This window comes from Enoplosus armatus, chromosome 4 (genome assembly GCF_043641665.1).
Source record: "Enoplosus armatus isolate fEnoArm2 chromosome 4, fEnoArm2.hap1, whole genome shotgun sequence".
Classification (NCBI taxonomy): domain Eukaryota; kingdom Metazoa; phylum Chordata; class Actinopteri; order Centrarchiformes; family Enoplosidae; genus Enoplosus; species Enoplosus armatus.
In genome coordinates this window covers 211,011-236,380 of record NC_092183.1, presented here as the reverse complement: position 1 = coordinate 236,380, position 25,370 = coordinate 211,011, and the positions used below count along the sequence as shown (strand labels likewise).

General features: G+C 42.6%; 3 protein-coding genes across 3 annotated transcripts in view; all 3 read right to left on the bottom strand.

Annotated features, from left to right (window-relative positions):
• LOC139283959 (disabled homolog 2-interacting protein-like) overlaps positions 1-1,293 on the bottom strand; it is a 34,561-nt gene extending 33,268 nt beyond the window's left edge. The window contains exon 1 of the mRNA XM_070904074.1: positions 1,233-1,293. Coding sequence (XP_070760175.1) covers positions 1,233-1,293 — 61 coding nt within the window. The remainder of the gene's footprint in view (positions 1-1,232) is intronic.
• A 3,395-nt stretch (positions 1,294-4,688) lies between these two features.
• phf19 (PHD finger protein 19) lies at positions 4,689-16,548 on the bottom strand. Its single transcript, XM_070904829.1, has 14 exons — positions 16,453-16,548; positions 14,284-14,467; positions 14,078-14,159; positions 13,710-13,823; positions 13,295-13,389; positions 7,256-7,404; positions 7,052-7,147; positions 6,716-6,905; positions 6,491-6,558; positions 6,262-6,408; positions 5,971-6,031; positions 5,802-5,887; positions 5,636-5,722; positions 4,689-5,034 (listed from the first exon to the last, which is right to left on the bottom strand). The coding sequence occupies exons 2-14, from the start codon at positions 14,464-14,466 to the stop codon at positions 4,689-4,691; spliced, it is 1,704 nt and encodes a 567-aa protein (XP_070760930.1). The 5' UTR covers position 14,467; positions 16,453-16,548.
• Positions 16,549-17,511: 963 nt separating this feature from the next.
• On the bottom strand, positions 17,512-24,251 carry LOC139284012 (fibrinogen C domain-containing protein 1-like). Its single transcript, XM_070904157.1, has 8 exons — positions 24,174-24,251; positions 22,802-22,914; positions 22,332-22,704; positions 21,675-21,807; positions 20,081-20,217; positions 18,369-18,465; positions 17,847-18,026; positions 17,512-17,774 (listed from the first exon to the last, which is right to left on the bottom strand). The coding sequence occupies exons 1-8, from the start codon at positions 24,249-24,251 to the stop codon at positions 17,512-17,514; spliced, it is 1,374 nt and encodes a 457-aa protein (XP_070760258.1).
• Between the last annotated feature and the right edge of the window lie 1,119 nt (positions 24,252-25,370).

Here is a 25,370-nt window from a genome sequence, read left to right as displayed (position 1 = left end):
GCCTTCAAATGATAACAGGAAGTCACAGAGATATTGACTTCTTGTTAGATCCACCTGTAGTTTGCAGACCACGTTTAGACTTTATTAATATTTAATCCCACTAATGTAACAAATAGAAAAACAAACTGAACCAATGAATTGATACTTTCTAGGTTTTGAGGTCATACAAAGTTTTTTCCAAAACAATAAATCATCTTTTCACAGTCGTCCAAGTTTGTCCATCATAACTTTATATTTGTTTAACGGTGCCACTGTTGTAACTAAGGAGAGAATCAGAGAAATATTGGGCAGATTTTAGCCACTCAAAGTCATATTTATTGAATTCAGCGTCATTCATTCGTCATTTAAAAATCATAATTTAAGACACTGATTTTCTGAATCAACAAACGTTCCCACAGCTGCAGACAGAAGTGTCCCTCAGTGAGAGACGCATTAGACTCAGTGTTCTCTGTTGCTTTACATTAGTTATAACTGGGAATTATTGGACTAAACACATTCCACTTCTCTGGCTGGCAAACGTCATCAAGTTGTAATTAGGTTTTATAATTTTATTTATTGATTTATTTACATTTGTTTGTGATTATATATATGTGTGGAAATGTATGTGTGTCTGGCAACGTATTCTGTCCTTTATGTCTGCCTTGTAAAGCACTTTGCTCGTTTTGTGCTTTAAATAACCTTTATTATCATTAATTTCATTATTATTGTTATTATTATTATCAGCCACACAAGATGTTAACATATCAAACCTTCGTTGCAACACATGAGACTAATGCTCTACAATCTAACGTTAAATATTTACACATTTTAACACATATTAATTACACAATTAGGATTTTCTACAGAACGTGGCGTTTGTGGTCAGAACTGCCAGGTGCCAGGTGTTTCCCATCATGCCCTGGGTCTTGCAGTCAATGGAGAGCAGGTGCGATGCCTCGATCTTGTGAGGTTATTGTCGCCCACGTCTGCATGACGTCGGACTCAAGTCGACCGGCTGCAGTGTGCGGCGATAGATTCTGTGCAGCCTTTCTCATCTGAACGAGCCTTTTGTTTCATTTGGAACTAGTTGATGTTTGATGAAGGTGCAGGTGAACAACAGGTAAATACACAAAGTCAAAACAATCAGGTCTGTTGCGTCCTAGGTGGAGACAAAATGGCGCTTGTCTCGTCTGTTTCTTTTCATTAATCTGTGATTTGATTTGTTGTGATCCAGCTGTCAATCATCAACTCACCAATCACATTCATCCAGCCCATGTGTTGACATCTGGACAGGTGTTTCACCAGCTCCTCCATGGCAACAGCGTCCTCTGAGGCACAGAGCACAGCATTCTGAGTAATCTACAGGCTGATACGACTGACCTGTCTGTCTCTAACCGCCACACACCTGAAGCAGAGAGACGGGTAGTCGGGGGCTTCTTGTCACATTGTTCATATTTTTTAAAAGTCAAATACTAGTTTTGTGCATCTGCTTGGTCTGATGCAGCGTTCATTTTGTCTTTTGACAAAAATATTTATTATTAGTTAAATTAGTTGTAGTCAAATGTACTCATTTAGTCAATGGCATTTTAGTTGAGGTTTCCTCAGTGAAATGTTTGTGATGCATTTTTAAGTTTTGTATCTTCTAAGCATTTTGAGGATACAGCCGCCGCCATCTTCGTTGTGTACAGTTTCCACAGGTGTTGTTCTACTCTATCCTGAGGTTAGTGGAAAAAAATTACTTGTTTGCAGTGTCCATGTCACTCTGCAGTAACATAAAAGAGAAACTAGCATTAGCATAGCACCATTCAGAAGCTGTTTCACTCACTTGTTCACTGTCTGCGTTTAGCTTGAGAAGCTAAAATGTTGGATAAGGTAGTGAGCGCCGATTCAACATTGTTCACATCCTAAAGTAAAAACATTTTACTGATAATTTTCTAGTTAATAATCATTTGTAGAGGAGATAATAAAGTGTCTCACAGACAGGTAAACTCAGTAAACAGAGACGGGTAAACACAGAGACAGGGAGACTCACAGGTAGTTGAATGCTCGTCTCTTCAGCTGTGGGTCAGTTACTTCTCATGCTGTAAGACAACTTTACCTGTCTGTCTGACTGCAGGGACCCTCAGCACCACGACGCAGACAGACCTGAACTGTCTGACTGACTGGTAATGTATGTGTTTTGTTTGTGTCGTGCCGTTTAACACCTTAATTGTATTAACAGATTATCACCTGTCGCACTCTCACTGCTGCATACAGAGACAGGGAGGTCAAAGGTCAAACTTTTTTTTATTCCAGAGAAAGCTGGCAGCTGATTGGTCAGCTGCACAGAAAAAAAAACAAATATACAGTCACATGATCAAAAAAAACAACTAATGGGGCTAATGGGGGAGGAGCGTGGTTACCATGAGGAGGTGCAAGTTTAAAGTGACAGAGTGACAGTTTACGTCTCAAAGACTGTTAGCACTATTAGCACTGTTAGCATTCCTCATTCAAACCGATGGGCTGCGTTAGCTTCAAGCTAACCTCCAATATCAAGTGAACATTAATGTGAAACATCTTAATACATTTGAACTGGTCACTGATCAGTTTGGGCAGATCAATCAGGTGAGAGAGGCTGATGTTTGCATAGATACTGAATGTGACAATAGTGCAAGAAAACAGCTGCTGTCAGGAAACACAGGGAAGGATCAATACTATGAAGGAAACACTGAATTCTGGGAATTTGAGACTTCAGTTCCAGTGGGATTTGTAGTTTTTGTTTGCAGTCTCATCTTTAATCACATCAGCAGGTTTTTTAAATTTATTTTTCCAGATGACATTTTTAGGGTTATTAGTTTATTGTCAGTATTCAAAGTCCTGGTAATATTTATATTAGGGAATCTGATGGGTCTAAAGACACTGATATTTATTTAGACAAAATATCTTGAAATGTTGTTTTTATACCAAAAAACATACATGACATTGTAAAGAGGGCCTAACTAATTTATATGTAGAAAGTGGTTGAACAGTTAAATGACTACATACAATGTTACACTTTGTAATTTTCTTATTAACCACAAATTTGAACAGAGTTTGGTTGGTAGCCAGACAACATTTTTGTAAGTGGGAGGGGTTCTGTTTGAGTACCGACCTGCAGGGCCGCATCCCAAAGACAGAATCTGGCTTCAAACAGACAGAAAAGATAAACACTTAATTTCTGCAGTCTCATATTAACTTCAGGTGAACATTATTTGGAAGATTTTGTCCTCCATCTCTTACAGTGTGGTCTGGTAATGGCTCTCAGACCAGGGGTTGGAAACCTCTGTGCTAATGGATTATTTGTATTTTCTGAAACATGTTGAAGGGAAGTAAATGAGTCTGAGATCTAAATCTAATCTTTAAAATCCTGTTGCATTCGGATTAAAACTGTCAGTTATTATTCCATCAAGGAAATGAAGAACAAAGACTCAGATCTCACTGGAACTACACAGGTAAACCAACACGGTCTCAGATCAGTTACTGCTCTGATATCTTCAGGCCACACCCACTCAGTGAGGTCACAACAGGTCGAACCGTTAGAGATCAGAGCAGCAGGTTTCTGTCACAACTGAAGGTCTCAGTCCGCTGTAAAGACAGTGCTTCATGTTCACACTGAACGTGTTGGTTACAGACATCAGAATATATAATGATATAACTCACAGGTACAGCAGCAAGGACAGGTAAGGCAGCAAGCTGTTTGACAGCTGGGGGGCGCTGCAGAAAATTACAGGAGCCTCATACTGTTTAACATGTCAGAGGTGAAGAAGAAGAAATGTTTGGTTTGCCAGAACAGAGACACAATTCTACTGTCAGTCTGATAATATACAGAGTACTAAAAATTCATACAACACTAGAGCAAGAGAGTGTGTGTGTGTGTGTACGGTCTTTGGCAGCATTTAAACATTTTGTTTGTTCTTACTAAATACTGTTTTCACAGACTCATGATCAGCTTTGATACCTGATTCCTCCACACACTCCTGAAAACTATCTGACTATCTGGGTTTTGGAGGGACATATCTAGGACAGGGTTTTGCAGAGACAAACATTTGAAAGGGTTATGGATGTCACATATATTAACTTTTATACCACCAGAGGGAGCACTTTTCTGAACTGAACTTTTCAGTTCAAGAATTGTTTAAATAAAACTTAAACTGAGAGAAAGATGTGTTTGTATCTTATCAAATACCAAAGTTTAATCGATTATTGGTTAACGTGTTCCACTATCAGAAAATGCACAAAATTTGTTATTAATTGGAAATAGTAAGTGTTAATTTCCTGTGAGATTCAGTAAACTGGGGCCTAACCCTAAGTTGTGAGAATACTGTTGCTAGGCGACTGACATTACAAATGAATGTTGCCTTGTTGTCTTTAAACAGCAGGATGAATTATTTTTGTTTTTAGCTTCAGGTTTATGAGGAAATAAAATAAAAATGTAACTTTTATGGTCGACAACTTAAAAACATTTACATTAAAACTGGGGACCTCAGAAACATGAATACCAGATCCAGCGGTCGGTCAGATGGACACAGTAAATATGCCACCATTACTTGTGACGTAATTGAGCTGTGAGTGGTTTCGACCAAGCAACAGCCAAACTGGGAGCTGATCAGGTAACAAAACGTCATCTGCGAGAGTGGAGGAAGAGAAATCAAAGCTTCACAAGACATCTAACCCGTTACTCTGTTAACATCCTAGTAAGGTGTTGTCCCCTCCCACTCCAGCAGGTACTGGACCATCCCCTGAGGAGTGACACGTCGAGCCAACACCTGGTACCTCTCCCCATTGGTCAGTCTGCCCGCCACTCCAAAATACGAGGAGATGGAGGAGTGGAGGTGGGAGGAGTCAGAGGGAATCTGGGAGGGGTCAGACAGGAAATGGGAGGAGTCTGTTGTCATGTGGGTGTGGTTTGTAGCTTCTTGGTCCTCCAGCATCCCAGAAGGCTCCTCCCCTCCAAGCTCCTCCCCTGTCTCACTGCGATTGGCCCACTGGCTGTAGCTGTTGCTAGGTAACTTCCTCTTCCTGCTGCCTACTCTCCTTCTGAGGACACAGAGCACAGAGGTCAGAGATAGACTTTCTATAGGGAACCAGGGGGGCAGAGTCAGTATCTTAAGAAGGAAGCTTTGTATTTAGGTAGCAAGGTAGGATGTCTCCTTACCTGCTGCCTAACCAGAAAGCTTCCTTCTTACTTGCTACCTGACTGGGAAGCTTCCTTCTTACTTGCTACCTGACTGGGAAGCTTTCTTCTTACTTGCTACCTGACTGGGAAGTTTCCTTCTTACTTTCTACCTGACTATGAAGCTTCCTTCTTACTTGCTCCCTGACGAGGAAGTTTCCTTCTTACTTGCTACCTGACTAGGAAGCTTCCTTCTTACTTGCTACCTGACTAGGAAGCTTCCTTCTTACTTGCCACCTGACTAGGAAGCTTCCTTCTTACTTGCCACCTGACTAGGAAGCTTCCTTCTTCCTTAAGGAAGCCTTAGTTACTAACCAGGGAAAATGATTTCAGATTCCAGAAACACTTGAATGAGCTTCAAAACTCACATGACTCATATTTGAGGATGTTCACTGAATACATTAACTGATGATAATCCAGCTGTTAGAGCTCAGCAGGAGGACAGACCAGTTCACTGCTGGTTACCTGAAGTGATAGGAGGCGCTGGTCGTAGCAGAACCTGAAGTGGAGGCATCAGTGGAGTCCTGATCAATACTGACAGTCCTACTGGAACTACTGAGAAAAAATATCACATGGTAGTAATATGCTGACACTTGAAAATTAATTATTAGTAAATTGATTTCCGTCTCACCTCTTGAGGCTCTGCAGTTCGTCCAGGGTGAAGTCAAAGATGTTGGCCATGTGATGGTTGGAAGTCCAACTGCAGGAGAGCTCGTTCTACACACACACGAGAAATAACACCATTTAGTCTTGGACACAGGAGATGGTTCAGGAAACAGAATAGGGTAGAAAGGTCTTACATTAGGAATGGCATCTTCTAGTAGCCACTTGGATTTCCTCTTCCTCCTCTCAGCTACAGCACTGTTTTTACACACACACACACACACACACACACACACACACACACACACACACACACACACACACACACACACACACACACACACACACACACACACACACACACACACACACACACACACACACACACAGGTGTTTGGTTTCTATTATGGAGCGTCTCTGGTCACGTGTCACTCGTGCTCATCACCTGCAGACACAACCCGAAGCACATTTTTTGGCTTGAGGAATACCTGTTCCTGACCACAGCTTTCTTACGGCCTCGTCCTCCATCGTTCTGAGCGCGCTCAGGAAAGAGCTTGGAGGGGGGATTTGGAGGGACTCTAGTCCTCAGACGAAAGATGCACTTCCTCTTCTTTATTTCCTTCCCACACAGAAACCTGAACACACAGACACATCGTCATTAATACATATAATACAGACATACTGATACGTTTAGTTTAAATAATGTGTGTTTCTTACTTGCTCTTGTATTTATTCAGAGCATCCAGCAGATGCTGCCCTCTCTCTGATAGGGGAGTGTTAGACAGCTAAACAACAAACAAACAGGTTAGGTTAATGTCAAGACCAGGGTTCATCCAGCTGTAGTAACTAGATGGTTTGGTTTTGTACAGTCTGATTCAGTCTGGTGGTTTGAAACAGTCTGGTTCGTTTTGTCTGGTACACTTTGGTCCCGGTTTAGGTTACCTTCCCGAGCTGTAAATGTTCCCAGTTTGCGGAGACGAAGGCAAGGATCTCATCCAGCTCAAAGTATTTCTTCTTGCTGCTGACTGACAGATTGTAGAGAACCAGGTGAACCAGGTCGACCCACCTCAGAGACAGACGACGGACGTACTCTGATCCTTTATTACACGCCGAACACAGGAAGAGGTAAAACCTGAGGAGGAGGAGGTGGTGGTGGTGGTTCATCAAAAATAACAAGGACGAGAACACTGTACAATACATACAGGAAAATAAACTGGAGCAAAGAGGAGAAATGAGGAGTAGATAATGATAAAAGACAAAGAGGAGGTGCTGTATCACCTGTCTCCAAACATCATGCACTCCTGCAGACACTGAGTACAGGCTTCATGGAACCACTGCTGACACCTGAAACACTGCAGCATCTTCAGGTACCACCTACACCCACAATACATGTATATGGTTTGAGAGAGCTCATCATTGATGCAACATTGAACACCTTGATGCTGAGTCACAGTGTGTGTGTCTCTGATTGGTTGGTCTTACTCTCCGGGGCCTCCACAGTAACAGTAACACTGCTGCTGATTGGTCCGATGTTGGGAGTCCCAGTCCAGAGAGTCCAGGTCGTACTGTAGCACCTGCTTCATGGCTGACAGAGCTTTGGCAACAGGACCTTTTTTTAGAGCGCCCCCTTTCTGTGGGGAGGAGAGACAGACAGGAAGTGCGTTAGACCATTTGTCCTGATCTGAACTGAAGCTCTTGCGGCATGTCATTTGTCCTGCTCACGTAAGTCTGTCAGATGCGTGTTTATTTTAACAAATTGACCGGCTACACAGATAGACTATTTCTGTAACGGTCTGAATGAGGCAGGCCTTGACATCAGAGTGTTCGTTTCAGTGACTGGTCGGCTGGAGGTAAGAAAGTAGGCGGGTTTGAACTTCTCAGTTCTCTTTTTTTATTCTTCACACAGTAATTTGTATCACTTTTCACTTGGATAGCTGAGCCCAACATTTTGAATGTCTTAATCTAAAAAGTAATAATGAACCAACCATCTAAGCATTCATTTCGTTCAAAGCAGAAGAAGTTAAAGGTTAAAAAAGCACTCGACAGATAGTGAGCATCATCAACAAATATCTTTTCTTGTAAAATGTCCACTGCAGCCTTGTCCCACTTAGGACTTGTGTCTACAAACCTTTTTTTGAGCACCAGTGTCTTTTTTCAATTGTTTCCAATGAGGAGAGAGCGTATGCAGCTTCCTGGAGAAAAGGCACTACACCCGGCGTCTTTTTTCTGAGCGCTCCGCCTTTTTCTATTTTGTGTCCCACATTTAGTAAACAGTCTCCACCTGCCCCCTGGACATTGTTCCTACATATCTACTTTTTAAAAAGGAAGTATTGGACACTGTAGGCCCCACAATTTTCCTTATTATAAAAAGCAGTCTCCCTAACCCTAACATGCAACAGGGCAACCTTATTAAAAAGCCTAACCTAGACAAATCAGAACTAAACACTGTATGTCCCATCCCCAAACTCCCATTCCCGAACAAGGTATTGGTGAAAGTTGTCTACACACAGCTTCCGTCTTATCTAGACGATAACAACATCATGGAGAAATTCCAATCAGGCTTCAGCACAGCACAGAATCTGTCCTTCTTAAAGTCTACTGACCTACTGTTGTCTTTAGACTGTGGTAAATGTGCCATTTTAATTCTTTTAGACCTCAGCGTGGCTTTTGATACGATTGATCATTGTATTTTATTAAACCGTCTTAAGGACCAGGTTGGCAGTTAAGTCTGTTAAGGTTGGCAGCCTCTCCTCCTCGACTGCCCCTGTCACCTGTGGAGTACCTCAAGGCTCCATGTTGGGGCCCATTTTATTTAATGCTCCCTTGAGGCTCCATCTTCTGAAGCACAATGTCTTGTTTCATTGTTACGCCGATGACACGCAAATCTTCCTTCCACTGAATCTGAGGGATTCAAACTCCATCACATCCATCCTTAACTACCTCCAGGAGGTGAAATGCTGGATGGCAAAAATTGTCTTCAGTTGAACAACAACAAGACAGAAGTGATTGTCTTCGGACCACTTAAATTAATTCAATCAAAAATAAACAGGAGAGGAGTCATTAATAAAAACTTAACTCTTAAAAAATTAAGACCACCACTGCTATAGGCCAAAACAAGAGGAAAATGAAGTGTGGACTGTAAAACATCAGATCTTCTGTCTTCTAAAGCTGTATTAGTAAATGAGTTAATATCAGATAATCATATTGATCTACTGTGTCTGACAGAAACCTGACTGTGTCATGAAAAAACTCCACTCCGCCCAGTCACACTAATACTCACATCCCTCGAGGCACCGGCCGAGGAGGTGGAGTTGCAGCCATTTTTGACTCAAGCCTGTTTATGAACTCTAGACCTAAACTGGATTATAAGTCATTGGAAAGCCTCGTTCTGAGTCTCTCACTCCCAACCTGGAAAACACTGAAGCCAGTTTTATTCATTATAGTCTATCGCGCTCCAGGTCCATACTCTGAATTTTTATCTGAATTCTCAGTTTTTATCAGGTTTAGTCCTTAAAACTGACAAAGTCATTATTGTAGGTGATGTAGGTTTAATATTCGTGTGGACATTGATAAGGATAGCCTTGGTGCTGCGTTTCTCTCATTATTGGATTCGATTGGCTTCTGTCAGAGGGTACAGAAACCCACTCACTGTTTTAATCACACCCTCGACCTGGTTCTGACATATGGACTTGAAATTGAGCATCTAATTGTCTTTCCACAGAATCCTTTGTTATGGGACCATTATTTAATAACTTTTGAATTCCTATTACTGGACTACACGCCATTAGGCAAAAAAGCCTACACCAGATATCTATCTGATAGTGCTGTAGCTAAATTTAAAGAAGTGATTCCATCGACATTTAATTCAATGCCATGTCTCAATACAACTGAGGACTCCTATGCTAACCTTAGTCCCTCCCAAATGGACGGTCTTGTTGACAGTGCTGCAGGCTCAATGCGACTGACACTTGACTCTATTGCACCTCTAAAAAAGAAGATAATAAAACAAAAAAAGTCAGCTCCATGGTATAACACTCAAACCCACAAATTAAAGCAAACAGCGCAGAAACTTGAAAGGAAATGACGCTCCACCAAACTGGAGGAATCACGTTTAATTTAGCAAGTCTTACTTATACTTAAACTTATAGGAAGGCCCTCTGTAAAGCCAGAGCAGCCTAGTACTCATCATTAATAGAAGAGAACAAGAACAACCCCAGGTTTCTCTTCAGCACTGTAGCCAGGCTGACAGAGAGTCACAGCTCTATGGAGCCATGTATTCCTATAACCCTCAGCAGTAATGACTTCATGAGCTTCTTTAATGATAAAATTATAACTTTTAGAGACAGAATTGATTACCTCCTGTCTTCAGGTGGTATCTTACCTTCAAACACAGGAATCTCAGAAACAGCTGTAAAACCTGATATATATTTAGATTGCTTTTCTCCCATTGACCTTCACCAAATTACTAAAACCATCTCTTCATCTAAGCCATCAACTTGTCTCTTAGACCCCATTCCAACTAGGCTGCTTAAAGAGGTTTTACCTTTAGTCAGCACTTCTTTACTAGACATGATCAATCTGTCTTTATTAACAGGCTACGTACCACAGTCCTTTAAAGTAGCTGTCATTAAACCTCTTCTTAAAAAGCCCACTCTTGATCCAGAGGTTTTAGCCAACTATAGACCTAGTATATCTAACCTTCCCTTTCTTTCCAAGATTCTTGAGAAAGCAGTCGCCAACCAGCTGTGTGACTTTCTACATGACAATAAGTTGCTTGAGAACTTTCAGTCAGGTTTCAGAGCTCATCATAGCACAGAGATAGCACTGGTGAAAGTTACAAATGACCTTCTAACTGCATCAGACAAAGGACTTGTCTCTGTACTTTTGTTTGTTTTGTTAGATCTTAGTGCTGCATTCGACACCATTGACCATCATATCCTATTTCAGAGACGGGAACATTTAATTGGCATCAAAGGAACCGCACTAAGCTGGTTTAAGTCGTATTTATCAGATTGATCTCAGTTTGTACATGTTAATGATGAATCCTCCATGTACGCCAAAGTCAGTCATGGAGTTCCACAAGGTTCTGTGCTTGGACCAATACTATTCACCTTATATATGCTTCCTTTAGCAGATATCATTAGAAAACACTCCATACATTTTCATTGCTATGCGGATGATACCCAGCTATATCCACCGATCAAGCCAGAAGAACCTGATCAGTTAGCCAAGCTCCAAGCGTGCCTTAAGGACATAAAGACCTGGATGACCTGCAATCATCTGATGTTGAACTCAGACAAGACGGAAGTTATTGTTCTTGGCCCTGAACACCTCAGAAACACAGTATCTAAGGATATTGTTACCCTAGATGGCACTGCCCTGGCCTCCAGCGCCACCGTGAGGAATCTCGGAGTTGTCTTTGATCAGGACATATCCTTCAACTCTCACGTATGCAGATGCATAAAAATTAGTCCATGCATTTGTCACGTCTAGGCTGGATTATTGCAGTTCCTTATTTGTCCCAATAAGTCCCTGAAGACTCTCCAGCTGATCCAGAATGCTGCGGCACGTGTACTGACAGGAACCAGGAGAAGAGATCATGTTTCTCCTGTATTAGCTTCTCTGCACTGGCTCCCTGTAAAATCTAAGATAGAGTTTAAATCCTTCTCCTGACCTACAAAGCTCTTGCTGGTCAGGTACTATCATATCTTTAAGAGCTCATAGTACCCTATTACCCCACTAGAGCACTGTGCTCCCAGAATGCAGGGTTGCTTGTGGTTCCTAGAGTCTCCAAAAGCAGAACAGGAGCCAGAGCCTTCAGCTATCAAGCTCCTCTCCTGTGGAATCGGCTCCCAGTTTGGGTCCGGGAGGCAGACACACTCTCTACTTTTAAGAGTAGGCTTAAAACTTTGCTTTTTGATAACGCTTATAGTTCGGTCTGGCTCAGGCCCGCCTGGACCAGCCCCTAGTTATGCTGCTATAGGCCTAGACTGCTGGGGGACTTCCCATGATGCACTGAGCTTTCCTCCTCTCCCTCTTTACACATTCATGTCCCTCCAATGCATGTTATTAACTCTATATCTTCCCCGGAGTTTCTTTGTGCTTTGTTGTCTCGCAGGTTCCTGTGGATCGTGTTCCTGGTACGCCTGGCTGCTGCCGCCATGGGCCTCCCTGACTCTCATCACTACAGTTATTATGTTTAGTCGTAATTCTGTTACTATTAAAGCGGTTATTGCTATTATTAATCTCAGCTATTATTACAGCTGTAACAACTATTTTCATTATTATTATTATTATAATTATAGCTGCTATGGCTACTGCTACCATACACCTCTGCCTGTCTGTGTCTCTACGCCTATCTCTCCCTCTCTATGTCTCTCCCTCTCTCTCTCAAACCCAACCGGTCAAAGCAGATGACCGCCCACCTAGAGTCTGGTTCTGCTTGAGGTTTCTGCCTCTTAAAAGGAAGTTTTTCCTTGCCACTGTCGTCAAAATGCTTGCTCATGGTGGGAACTGTTGGGTCTCTGTAATAACATTATAAAGAGTCGGTCTAGACCTGCTCTATTTGTAAAGTGTCATGAGATGACTTTTGTTTGGTGATTCTGCGCTATATAAATAAAATTGAATTGAATTGAATTGGTCCCCCCAACACCTCAGGGAGTATAGCTAGCCTCTTAGGCCACTGACACCGAACCTTCATGGCCATGCTGGACTCTTGGTGTCATCTTTGACTTGGTACTGACATTTGACAAACAAATCAACTCTGTGGTGAAAGGTTTCTTCTTTCAGTTAAGGAACAAAGCCAAACATGAAGACTGTTACCACCATTGTACCGGGTGTTGGCCAGTCCTCTTTGTCTCACCTGCAGCTGGTGCAGAATGCTGCAGCGAGACCTCTAATTGGTACCAGACAAAGAGACAACTTTAAACATGTTGTATAAATCAACATGATGTGATTTTCTGATGAATGCTGGGAACTCTGAGCTGAGCTGTGAGCGACGGTGACCGTGGACCCAGTCTGGCTCAGTGTAGAAAGTGGAGCTGATGAAATGTTGAAGGTTTGCTGGTTTCCACAAGCACAAAACAGTAAAAGTCTGAGGCTCTTCATCATACAGCTCACTGTTGTTTCCATTGGTTCCTTCCTGCAACTCATCCTCTGAATGTCCATATCTTGTTGTGTGCACCTGTTTTTAACAATAGCATTTAACAACAAACTAAGCTCCGCTAATTTGCCGATAAACACATTACATTTCTTCCTGTAGATTCTTCAATATTAAAAGCTTCCCACTGATGTGTCTGTGGAAGTCTGTTAATGTGAAGCAGCAGGAAATTTTGGGTTTGTATCAGTAGCATCTGAACATGGCGACAATATGACTGATAGTGATGAATAAACAGTAAAATAAACCACATAGTTAGTGAGAGATGGCCTCAGGTTGGTCCGATACTAAACAGGACCACAACAAGGAAACAATGGGCTGAACCGGACCCTCCTACCATCTGTAGTGTGTCAGTGTGTTTATACCCTGACAGCCAGAGCGAAGACACAGCGTCGACAGAACCAGGGGCTGAGACTGCTGCTACCCTCTACTGGAGGAACATGGCACTGCTGGTGGAAACCTGACAGACAGACAGGGAGAAGTTGTGTTATTCATTCAAACACGTGGACAAACTGAAGCCCTGTCTCTACTATCCCCACAGGCTGTGATGTTCATTACACCCACAGTCTGACAGGAACCTTCATTAATGGTTAAAAAGGTTTGAAGATCGATGTCATGTGACTGAAACATGTCGGCGATGTCACCAACTTACATTCGTAAACAAAACATGATCAAGTGTTAACTTCTACGTTCGCCAGTCAAGTGACACATCTAGTCTCACAATTAACTAGTTTAACTAACCAGCAGCCTATCTCCCTGCCTCTTGCCTGTCTCACTCACCGATACCACACTTCCCACAGATGAGGATCTGGTTGTTTTGGTTCGATTGGCTGTCAGAGTTTGGCTCCGCCTCCCGACAGACAGAGCAGCGAGGCTCCTCCCCCGGCACTCCAGCTGCAGCATGATTGGACGAAAGATTGTGATTAACAGCAAGAGTGAAGACAAACGTCAGACAGAAGCAGCATAATGGTGAGACACATTTATTGTGATTTGTAGGTCTCACTGCCTATTTCTCTCCCCTTCTCAATGTCTACCTGTCTTTCTCCCCAAGTGTATTTATCTCCCTCTGCACCTATCTGTCTCTCACCATGTTGGATGTCTCTAGCTCTACCTGTCTGTCTCTCTCTCTGCACCCGTCTGTCTCTCACCATGTTGGATGTCCTTCCAGAGGACCCAGAACTTGGAGTTGTCCTCAAACGTGACGAAGCAGCTCTGCCTGGGGGGGCTCACCTGTCCACCAATCACAACACAGACACTGTATCTTAGAGAGAGAGAGAGAGAGAGTGTGTGTGTGTGTGTGTGTGTGTGTGTGTGTGTGTGTGTGTGTGTGTGTGTGTGTGTGTGCGTGTGTTACCCTCTGTATCTTTCCCAGGTAGTAGAGTCCATCTGACCAATGACAGAGGACAAACTGTCCAACACTCAGACTGGACTCCTCCCCCTCCACCTCATCCAGAACACGGCCCCTCCGACATGCCCCACCCCCCAGAGACACCTGAGGCTCCAGACCACAGAAGGCGTCAATCAGGTCCTCAAACATCCTGCAGAAGGACAGACAGGTAGTTTTTCATCCATTCATTGATGTTTTTATCTCCACAGAGTCTCTGGCCTCAGGGTCACGTGACATTAGGGCTGCACGATTATGGCCAAAATGATAATCACGATTATTTTGATCAATATTAAGATCACGATTATTAATTGATTTTACAGACAAAATATTTTTATTGTACTTTAAATAAACAGAGCACCTCTTTCACTTCATGTTGTGCTTCATTCCTGCTAATATTCAAACCTCTGCATCAAAGTAAGACTGCTCCTTATTCACAGTGAACTTTTTACAATGACGTGTTGTACAGCATCGCTGGACAAGGACGGGATTCAGGGAGGTAACGTTAGCAATGTTATTCTTCTTGGCCTTCATGCATTCATCGTAATGCAGTTTGTGGTGATTGATTTGTTCTTACTTGACACCACCTGCCCTAAATCCAAAATATTTCCAAACAACGGATGATGATCCGTTTCGAGAGACTACCTCTTTGCCAGACATTTGACTTTTGTTTTGCCTGTCAGCTCTCTGTTGTGGCCATATTACTCTTCTACCGCTGCATGACAGCTCCTCAGAAGCAGAGCCATAAAGAGACTCTCTCTCTCTCTCTGGGTATCATCCACATAGCAAAGAAAATATATGGAGTGATTTCTAATAATAACGCCAAAAGGAAACATATATAAGGTGAATAGTATTGGTCCAAGCACAGAACCTTGTGGAACTCCATGACTGACTTTGGCGTACATGGAGGATTCATCGTTAACGTGTACAAACTGGTTGATCTGATAAATACGACTTAAACCAGCTTAGTGTGGTTCCTTTGATGCCAATTGAATGTTCCAGTCTCTGTAATAGGATATGATGGTCAATGGTGTCGAATGCAGCAATAAGATCTAACAAAACAAGTACAGAGACAAGTCCTTTGTTTGACCATTTCTTAATTGAATTTACAAATCACTGATTTTGGTCACATGGCTCACCTCTAACTGACAGGATGATCCATGATCAGAGTCACTATTCTTAAAAAAAACAAAACAAAACAAGGACCTGCATCAAGATTGTTGTTTACATTAGTCAATGTTTGAAACCCTCAAATATCGCTACTTTGCTATGAACATGAAGACGAAGCTTCAGATGAGTCACGGTTCACTTTTAATGTCGTCACTGTTTAAGTCTCTTGTTCCTGTTTTCACAAGTTTCAGTTTTGTGTTTAACTCAGACAATTCCACTCTACGGTCACAGATCAGGAAGTGTTCATGTGTTCATGCATTCACATCTTCATGTCTGTGTTCATGTCTTCACATGTTCACGCGTTCATGTCTTCATGATGCTCAGTTATTCAGAAACCTGTCTGTCTGAGCAAGTCAGCCTGACATCAGTTCACACAACCAGAGATCTCTGCAGACAGACAGGTAAACAGACATGCAGATTCTTCCTCTCTCTGACAGACAATGTGACAGTTAGACAGGTAGTGACTGTGATTCATTCCTGAACTGTTGGGGGTTTTGACATGTTGAAGCATGCGCAGTGCGTCCTCCCATCAGAGCCGAGACACACCGTTTGACTGACAAACCAACTGACCACCGTTAACCACCGTTAACTACCCACCCACAGCCTGGCCCAGGTCACAACGTGTCCATTAACGGACTAACTTTGGGAATAAGCAGATAACTAACCCAGGTTACACCCTGTTAACTAGTTAGTTAGTTAGTTAGTTAGTTAACTGAACATACAACTTGTCTCTCTCTCACACACGCGGTTACCGTTAGCTGCGGTGTTCCGGTAACTGAACGGTAATAACGGTGTTTACTCTCTGAACACTTTGCCGTTACCGACGCTAAACTGCAGTTTAGTGGACCGTGAAGCGGGTCTACAGACCGCTTTCATACCGACATCACTGAATAAAGTGCTGGTAAACTGTCTGACCCGGGTTAAACCGAGCAGGAGCGGGTTAAAGTACGGAAAACAGAGCTGTCTTACCTTCTCTGATCCGATCTGTCTCCACCTGTCCTCTGAACCACAGACTCACAGACAGGCGGGTGTTACTCCGACAGACAGACAGCCTGTGTCTTCCCTTTCTGTCCTGTCTCTGTCTCTATGTCTCTGTTTTCGTGGCGCTCAACTTCAAACTTCGGCCGTCGCCATTTTTTCACTTTTCCCGCGAATCAAAGGAGGAGGTTTTCCATTATTTACATAAGCCTCATCATCATCGCCGTCATCAACATCGTCATCACGTCACCACCAGGAAGTACCGTCCTTCTGCGATTCATAGCCCCATTCAGAATTCCATTAACTTTTCCACAGTTTTTATCTGCTAAACTGTCTCCCCGAAACACTATCTTCAATTAGAAAGTGTTTTGGACTTAACTACAGGACAAAACAACCTTAAATCTCAATTTTAAACAATGATATTGTCTTCTATGTTCAATGATATTTGTCAAATACTAACACATATATAATTAGACATTTCAAATTATAATTAATATATATTATTTAATTATCAATCTTTTTATATTATTGCTATTTTGTTCATATAATTAAATGGTCAGCAAACACAGCATTATGTGAAGTGTAACAACAACTGAATAATGAATATATATGATCAAAAGCTCCAGAACAGCTACTAACTGGACTTGTGGTGAGATTGTTTTCTCAACTTCTTAAGAATGAACTTCATCAATCATCAGTGAGAAACTCTTTAATCAACCATCAGCTCTAAAGTCACATCAACATCATCAATATGAAAAGTTATTGATCAGAACACACAACTAGCAGGAAACAGAACAGAATACAAGTGAACTCATTGACTGGATTCTGTAAGATATACAAATACATTTTATAAAACACAAACAGACGGCTGTTTTTCAGAAGCTGCTGCAAAGACTTGGTCGGGTCAAAGGTCAGAGGTCTGTGTTTGGGGTCAGAGGAGTGGGTCAAAGGTCAAGGTTTAAGGTCAGAGAATCAGGTGTCAAGGTAGGTCAGAGTTCATAGGATCATGGGCAGGATTAAAGGTCAGGGGTCCGGTTTAGGATCAGATGATCAGGAGTCAGGTTTAGTATTAGGTCGTATCTTCATCTCGGTGAACCTAAGCGAGTACTGCCAACCCGTCCAGCTGGACCACTCCACACCGTCAGCGTAGGAGGCGTGGCCTCCACTCAAGTACTGCCCGTTCAGGTTGGAGGTGTGGCAGTTACGGTACCACCATGCCCCCTGGTAGTATGTCGCACAGTTGTTCTCTGACTGGTCCTGGTCCCGGTCTTTGGTGGTAAATCGCATCCCAGAGTGCTTCAGGAGGGAGTCACCTGGAGGACAGAAGAAGACCTGTTAATACCGTGTAGTGCTGTATAGTACAGCAGTAGTACTTGATATCGTACCTGCAGTCCCGGAGTACTGGTCCACTGTTAGCGGGTATCCGTCCTCCTCTGGGTTCACCGAGTCTCGACCAACAGAGAAATCAGCGTAGTGAGCGAACGCTGTGGCGTTATCAAAGTCAGCCATGTCGATCCGTAACTCATAACCACCTGACCTTGTGAGAGAGTAGATCCTCTGGAGACCTGAGAGACAGACAGGGAGAGAGAGACAGACAGTCAGCTGTTTCCCACGCCAATGAAGCCCCTTTGAACCTAAGTGAATTGAACTGAATTTAAATGAAATCAGGGATGATGAGGCGTTCATCGTAACATCTACAGTCCTGATCTCCTCCCTGCTCTTCAGACGATGAACTCTTTGGATTTGAACTGACCACATGATCTTTAATCTGGTGCCACCATCAGGACAAACCAAACATGTTTACATCCATGACTGTTCACTCTGTAAGAATGTATAAATCATCAGGATGTTGTTTGTTCAGATTGTGTCTGTAATGAACTGTGTGTGTGTGTGGGTGTGTGTCAGACCTAGCCAGTGCTCTCCTGTGGTTTTTCCGAAACCGTCTCTGTAGGCCTCCCAGTCTCTGAAAAAATTCACAGAGCCATCCTCCCTCCTCTGGATCACCTGCACACACACACACACACACACACACACACACACACACACACACACACACACACACACACACACACATCAATCTAACGTTAATGATTTAGAAAGCATTAAAGTGTTGATGATCAGCTGATCTGTTTCTCACCTTAGATGTACTCCAGACAACCTCTCTATAATAATTCTGACTAATAACGAAAGCAATTGTTTTTTCTACCCGGTAAGCAAAACTTACATCGAATAATTCGGCTCAACAATGGACCAGCCGAGGTGAAATGTGCAGACTCGCTTGAAAACAACTGCCATTAAGCTAACCCTGCTCGCCCAGATGCAAGCCAGATCAGAAAATGGATTATTTAGACTCTTAGATTATTGAAAAGACAGCTCAAACACCAGGACGTAAATAATGTTATCACAGCTATTAGAAAAGATGATAGACTAACTAACGCAGTCCAAACAGGTCCCACAGCTTCAGTGTCAGGTGAGGGAGAGCTCAGTGTGCCCCCGACAACCTGACTTGAGTGGGGAGGTGTTTTTACAATAACTTTGATAATGAAATCCTACACTCTGTGACAAAGAGTAATGAGGAGGAGTCAAATAAAGACCCTGGACAGCTCCCGCAATCATGGCCGTCGCAGAATCAGCACCTTCACAGCGGTTGTGACACTTTTGTTAAAAAGCTTCAACACTTTCAAATGTACTCAAAACAATGAACTCAATAATCTGTGTCCAGTGTCCTAAAGTGGGCTGTTAAAATTTCGTTGTGCATTTGAAATGATATATATATATGGGTCTAATTAAAGACAGGACATGGTACATACATGCATGTATTATGGGAACGTCCCCTTATGGAGGAATGCTCTGGAATGAATGGTTAAAATGTGAACTGAACAGGTTGTGTCTCCCTGAGGACAAAACTGCTGCAGTTAAGTACGTTTATTAATAACTTGCGCTCGTTGATTCTAAGATGCTGGAAAGAGCCTCAAACTGCTACTCTGAACATGTGGAAAGATCGGAGGATGGAAATAGTTGCGTGTGAAAAGATGCTGTGAAGCCTGAACAGGAAAAATGATAAGATTAAACAACAATGGGACCGCTTTGGTGGGTACTGGTCTGGAGGGAACAACCTAGCCTCCAGAACCTGATGGTCTGGAACTAACTACTACTAATGTCAGGTTACCTGCCTGTTCCTTTCTTTATCTTTTTTGTTGCTGGATGTTCCTGTTCTAAAACTCAATAAATCATAACATTGATTTTTACGGCCTATGTTGTATTTTGTTTGTAGATTTTCTTACTGCTTCTTCTTCACCTCTGCGGTCACATCTGTCTGACATCTGTTAGCTGTTTGTTTTAGTGCAAACATGATACAACTGTTCACTCAAAGGTATTCAAATAGTCTAATAAAAGGATCAGCTGCAGATTCAGCAGGTTAAACCAAGACAACCTGACAGCTACCTGTTTATAAGCTAACTAGAATAATTAGCAGTGTAACCATGGATACAGAGACAGCTCACTAACAAGCTCAGACCAACAAACAAGTTATCCTCTTAATCAACTCTTCAACACTCTGCTGTTCAACTGAAGACCACCAGGGGACGCTGCAGTGTTTGTGTTTGTGTGTGTTACATACCGTCCAGCCTCCTCCATCAGTGGTCATGTCACAGTAAACCATGAAACCATCAGGGTCATGGGTCGGAAAGACAGAGTAGACCCCGTCCTGAGAGACGCCGGATGCCTTGACATCACTACAGTCTCTGGGTCTGACAGCTGAGGGCGAGAGACATTCAGAGAGAGAGAGAGAGAGAGAGAGAGATTAAATATATATATATTCATAGCTACTATTTGTTTACCATTTGTTTTCATTACGAATGATAATATCAGCTCAACAATTTGAGTGAATCTTTGGAAAATGTTCAGGGATTTCAGAGACTCTAAGTCTTTGGTATGTCCCCCTTTTGCTTTGATGACAGCATGCAGTCCAGCTGGCATGGACTCCACAAGTTTGTGCCAAACCTGATGACCCATGTTATCCCAGCATGATCTGACAATGTTCCAGAGGGCTTCTTGTGATGTCACAGAAGGCTTGGCTTTCTGAGTCTTCAAGTACCCCCATAAATAGTTCAATGGGGTTGAGGTCAGGTGACTGTGGAGGAAAGTCCATGACAGTCAGGACTCCTTGGTCTTCTTTGGTCTTCAAGTAGTTCTTGCAAAGCTCTGAGGTGTGTTTGGGGTCCTTATCCTGCTGCAGTATGAATCCCTCCCCACAAAGATGCAGACCAGAGGGTACAGCATGTCTCTGAAGAATGGAGTGGTGCTTCTCCTTGGTCAGGGTGTAGTCGATTCACTGCAGGGGTCCAACTCCAGAGTAGGCAAACCCCCCCAGACTTGAATATTCCCACCATGTTTCCCTGTTGGTTTGATCCACTGCGGTATCATTCTCTCTCCTGCTCGTCTCCTTACATACACCCTTCTGTTACTGCCAGAAATCTCTAACCTGGATTCATCAGTAAATCGACTTTTCTTCATCCACAGTAAAATGCTGCTGTTTCTTAGCCCACCCCAAGAGTTTGGCCTTGTTTCCCCTTCTGAGAAGTGGTTTAGAAACTGCTACTGGTCCTCTGAGACCACTACAAGACAGCCTTCTTTTGACAGGACTTTTGCTGATTGGAGTGTGGCGTTCTTTATTTAGCAGATTGTGTATCTGTGATGAAGGTGCTTTTCTATCTCTCGGGGAACTAAGCTTGATGTATTGATCTTCTGATGGTGTGGTCACTGTTGGTCTGCCTGATCGAGCTTTGGATACAACTGATCCCGTTTCTGCATAGTGTTTTAGAGTTCCATGCACTGCCCCCTTATAAACCTTTAGTCTGGCCATGATTTGACTCTGAGAAAGCCCCTCTTTGCTCAGAATAATGCCTCTGTGGACACAACTCAAAGACATCTGACCTTTTTGCCGACCTAAAAATAGTGCAGAATCAAAATATTTATTCTTCATTCTACATCATAACTTCTTGTGTTTTTAAATGTTTTTGAATCTGCAGACTTTTTGATTATTTCCAGGTTTGCGTGAAAATATTTGAGATTTTCAATGTGGTCTCAGGCTTTTGGACCCCACTGTGTATATTTATATTTTTTATATAATTGTTTTTACTTCTCAGTATACACACACACACACACACACACACACACACACACACACACACATATGTATTGATGTGTATTACCTCTGTATTTGTTGTCCCTCTGCAGGTCACTGCTGAGTCTCTTCAGAGTCTCTGTCTCCCTCTGCAGGCTGAGCAGAGAATCACTGAAACCTGCTGCCAACTTCAACACACCTGAGTGACTGTCAGACAACACCTGCACAGGTGAGAGAGGGAGAGAGAGAGGCAGGAAGATTATTTTATTTTACTCATTTCATTTATTATGCATTACTTTTATTTAATATCATATTCATATTTTCACATTATTTTACAAATATTTTGTCAGATTTAGTTGTATTTTATTTTAATATTTAATTGTACCATTTTATTTTATTTTATGAAGTTGTCATTTTAGTATCATATTTCAATTTAGTTTTATGTTTAAAATAAATTTCTAATTTCTAATTAAAGGGGAGCAAGGGCGCCGGAAGTAAGGGAGTAGGAAGTAGAGAAGCGACCATTGCACCCCCATGTTACACCTCTGGCCCACATCACTGTATGTCAGTATGTGGGTGTGGTCTGACCCATGAGTACTGAGTACTCAATACTGCAGTAATGACTGCCGAGTACCCGTGTAATACTGCAGTAATGACTGCCGAGTGTAATAATGTAGTATTACCCGGCTGCTGTGGTCCCATCACAGGATGGCCTGTAGTTTACTTTATTTGATAATAAATGAACCTGTGTGATGCGGGTCTGCTCGCTCTGCAGTCCGTCCAGTCGTTGGTCCAGAACACTTTGACCTCCTTTCAACAAATCAGCTTCCAGCCTCAGGTTGTGGGCGTGGCCTGATAACACCTTCAGCTCCTCAGACAGTTTTTGGACCAATCCCGTCTCCTGCCAGTCGTCTACGTTGTGATTGGACAGTGCTCTCAGCAGAGAGCTCTGCAGCGCCTCCCAGCGCAGGAAGTTCTCACTGTAGTCCGGACAGTTCGGGTCCAGGAAGATGCTGATTGGCTCTCCGTCTGCGACATGGGAGACAGACACCAGGGCGCCAGACTCTTTGGCATTGGTCGAGATCACAGGTGAGGAGGAGGAGACTCTGCCCCTGTTACTATGACAACATTGACAAACAGACAGACAGTCAGACAGACAGACAGGCAGACAGAGTAACAGACAGACAAGTGGGCCAGACAGACAGGTGTTTTTACCTGCTGATGAAGGGAGGATACTGGTTAAGGTACAGGATGGTGACTGTTGCTGTGACGACGGCTGCTATGACAACCAATACGACGACAGACCATAACAGGAAGCTGCAGCATCTCTGAACACATGCGCACACACACACACACACACACACACACACACAGTATGATTAATATATGTGTGTACAGACTCATCAAACAGTAACACACAGAGAGATAAGCTGATCAATTCAGTCACGTGACCCGATGAGTTTAATGAACTGCCCACTGTTAGCATGTTAGCATCACTTCCCAGCATGCACTTGGTTTGTTAACAGGTATCAGACATGTAGCGGCATCAGTGATTTGTTACTGCAGGTGTAACATGTTGTAAAACTGTCATTTGGTTTGGTTGGAGGGGTCTGAGTACAGTATTTATGAAGTACTGGAGTATTTGTGTGTACAGTATGAGTCTGTAAGAGTGTGTGTCCTCATCAACAGAACAGGAAGAAGTATGGCCAGGGCTATGAAGTAGAGCAGCAGTCGCTTGTAAAAGGTTTTCTTCATGAAGGGCACCACGCTCACCCCGACCAGCGAACACAGAGAGATCAGTGTCACACACAGGATCCTCAGATACTCAGTAGAGCCGGTTTGAACTACTTTATTTTCTGTTGGGAAGTTTAATCTCTATCTGATCATAAATGGAAATACTTACAGTACTTGACTAAATATACTTACTTATTTTCCACATCTGCTCATGAAAAATAAACTATAAAAGTATAACGTGATTCTTCATAATGATGCTAATGTAACAGAATTACTGTATTATTGAAGCACCACTGAACATCACGGCTCATTTCATTGATATATTTTGTTCTTTACTGTTTTAGCCATGAGGGAAATAAAATAAAGGTTAAATGACATCCTCCAACAATAAGAGAGTTACAGCAGCCTGGATGTAGCTTGGCTGGGTGTAGGGTTATGGGTGGAACACCGTCCCCTGTAGTGTAAATCATGTGTGTGTGTTCCTGTAGTGTTTAATCTGTACATCGTCAGTTGATGTCAGTGAAGGCGACAGCTGCTACAGATTAAAGACACTTTGATCTGACAGTTTAACTCCAGATTAACACGAATTAACTGTCTGTCTGTCTGCCTGTCTGTTACTGTTCTGTTTGTCTGTCTGTGTTTGAGCTTCAGAGGTATTTTTATAAACGGACTCCAGTATTTACACACTCAATATGTTTAAACTGGACCTATTTTATGCAAATTCATAATGATCAAATTATATTAATTATCTCAACTTTTCGATGGTGGGGAGATGATAGGGGACTCGTGACTGTTGGGATATAACTGGTGAGCTAACAGACTAACTGCTAATGTAGCATTTCTGAGTTATTACCCTGTGTTTGTTTGGCCGTTTGCTGTCGAGCTCTGAGCTGCTGTTGTTCATGATGGTCCACCTGTCATTCAGCATCATCCTGAAACACAAACACAACTGAACCAGTTGACTCCACCTCCTTCAGTCTGAGGACACTGTTGCTGCAAAACACTCATTGGAGTTGTAGTTGTTAAAGGTTTTATCTTTAGATTGGCGAGGTGCTCAGATGTTTCTGATGTTCCAATTCTCCGTTTTCTCTCACACTGAAATTTTGTTTACTTTCTACAAGCAAAACAAAACAAAATATTATTTCTGTTCACACTATGAATATTTACCCATAATCCTTTACACCTGTCAATAATCTGTATCATACAACTGATTCACTGATTTCACATGGAGCCTTGTTACAAACGTGTTGGTACAGACTTGTTGATAAAGACTTGTTGGTGCAGACTGGTGGGTAAAGATTGTTGGTAAAGACTTTTGGTACAGGCGTGTTGGTGCAGACTGATTGGTACAGACTTCTTGATAAAGACTCGTTGGTGCAGACTTGTTAGTACAGACTTGTTGGTGCAGACTGCTGGGTACAGACTTGTTGGTAAAGACTTTTGGTACAGACTTGCTGGTGTAGACTGATTGGTACAGACTTCTTGATAAAGACTTGTTAGTACAGACTTCTTGATAAAGACTCACTGGTGCAGACTTGTTAGTACAGACTTATTGGTGCAGACTGGTGGGTACAAACTTCTTGATAAAGACTTGTTGGTACAGCCTTGTTGGTAAAGACTTTTGCTACTGGCGTGCTGGTGCAGACTGATTGGTACAGACTTCTTGATAAAGACTCGTTGGTGCAGACTTGTTAGTACAGACTTGTTGGTGCAGACTGGTGGGTGCAGACTTGTTGGTAAAGACTTTTGGTACAGACTTGCTGGTGTCGACTGATTGGTACAGACTTCTTGATAAAGACTTGTTCGTACAGCCTTGTTGGTAAAGACTTTTGGTACAGGCGTGTTGGTGCAGACTGATTGGCACAGACTTCTTGATAAAGACTTTTGGTACAGGCGTGTTGGTGCAGACTGATTGGTACAGACTTCTTGATAAAGACTTGTTGGTGCAGACTTCTTGATAAAGACTCGTTGGTACAGACTTGTTGGTGCAGACTGGTGGGTGCAGACTTGTTGGTAAAGACTTTTGGTACAGACTTGCTGGTGTAGACTG

What these genes read in the sequence shown, in the direction of transcription:
- phf19 (XM_070904829.1), bottom strand. Translation starts at nt 14,466, where the DNA reads ATGTTTGAGGACCTGATTGACGCCTTCTGTGGTCTGGAGCCTCAGGTG. An exon ending in CTGAATAAATACAAGAGCAA is followed by an intron (nt 6,409 to 6,490) that starts GTAAGAAACACA and finishes CTGTGTGTTCAG; the next exon opens with GTTTCTGTGTGGGAAGGAAA. An exon ending in GAACTGCAGAGCCTCAAGAG is followed by an intron (nt 5,723 to 5,801) that starts GTGAGACGGAAA and finishes TTTTCTCAGTAG; the next exon opens with TTCCAGTAGGACTGTCAGTA.
- LOC139284012 (XM_070904157.1), bottom strand. Translation starts at nt 24,251, where the DNA reads ATGATGCTGAATGACAGGTGGACCATCATGAACAACAGCAGCTCAGAG. An exon ending in AACGGCCAAACAAACACAGG is followed by an intron (nt 22,915 to 24,173) that starts GTAATAACTCAG and finishes GCATGTGTTCAG; the next exon opens with AGATGCTGCAGCTTCCTGTT. An exon ending in GAGGGACAACAAATACAGAG is followed by an intron (nt 20,218 to 21,674) that starts GTAATACACATC and finishes TCTCGCCCTCAG; the next exon opens with CTGTCAGACCCAGAGACTGT.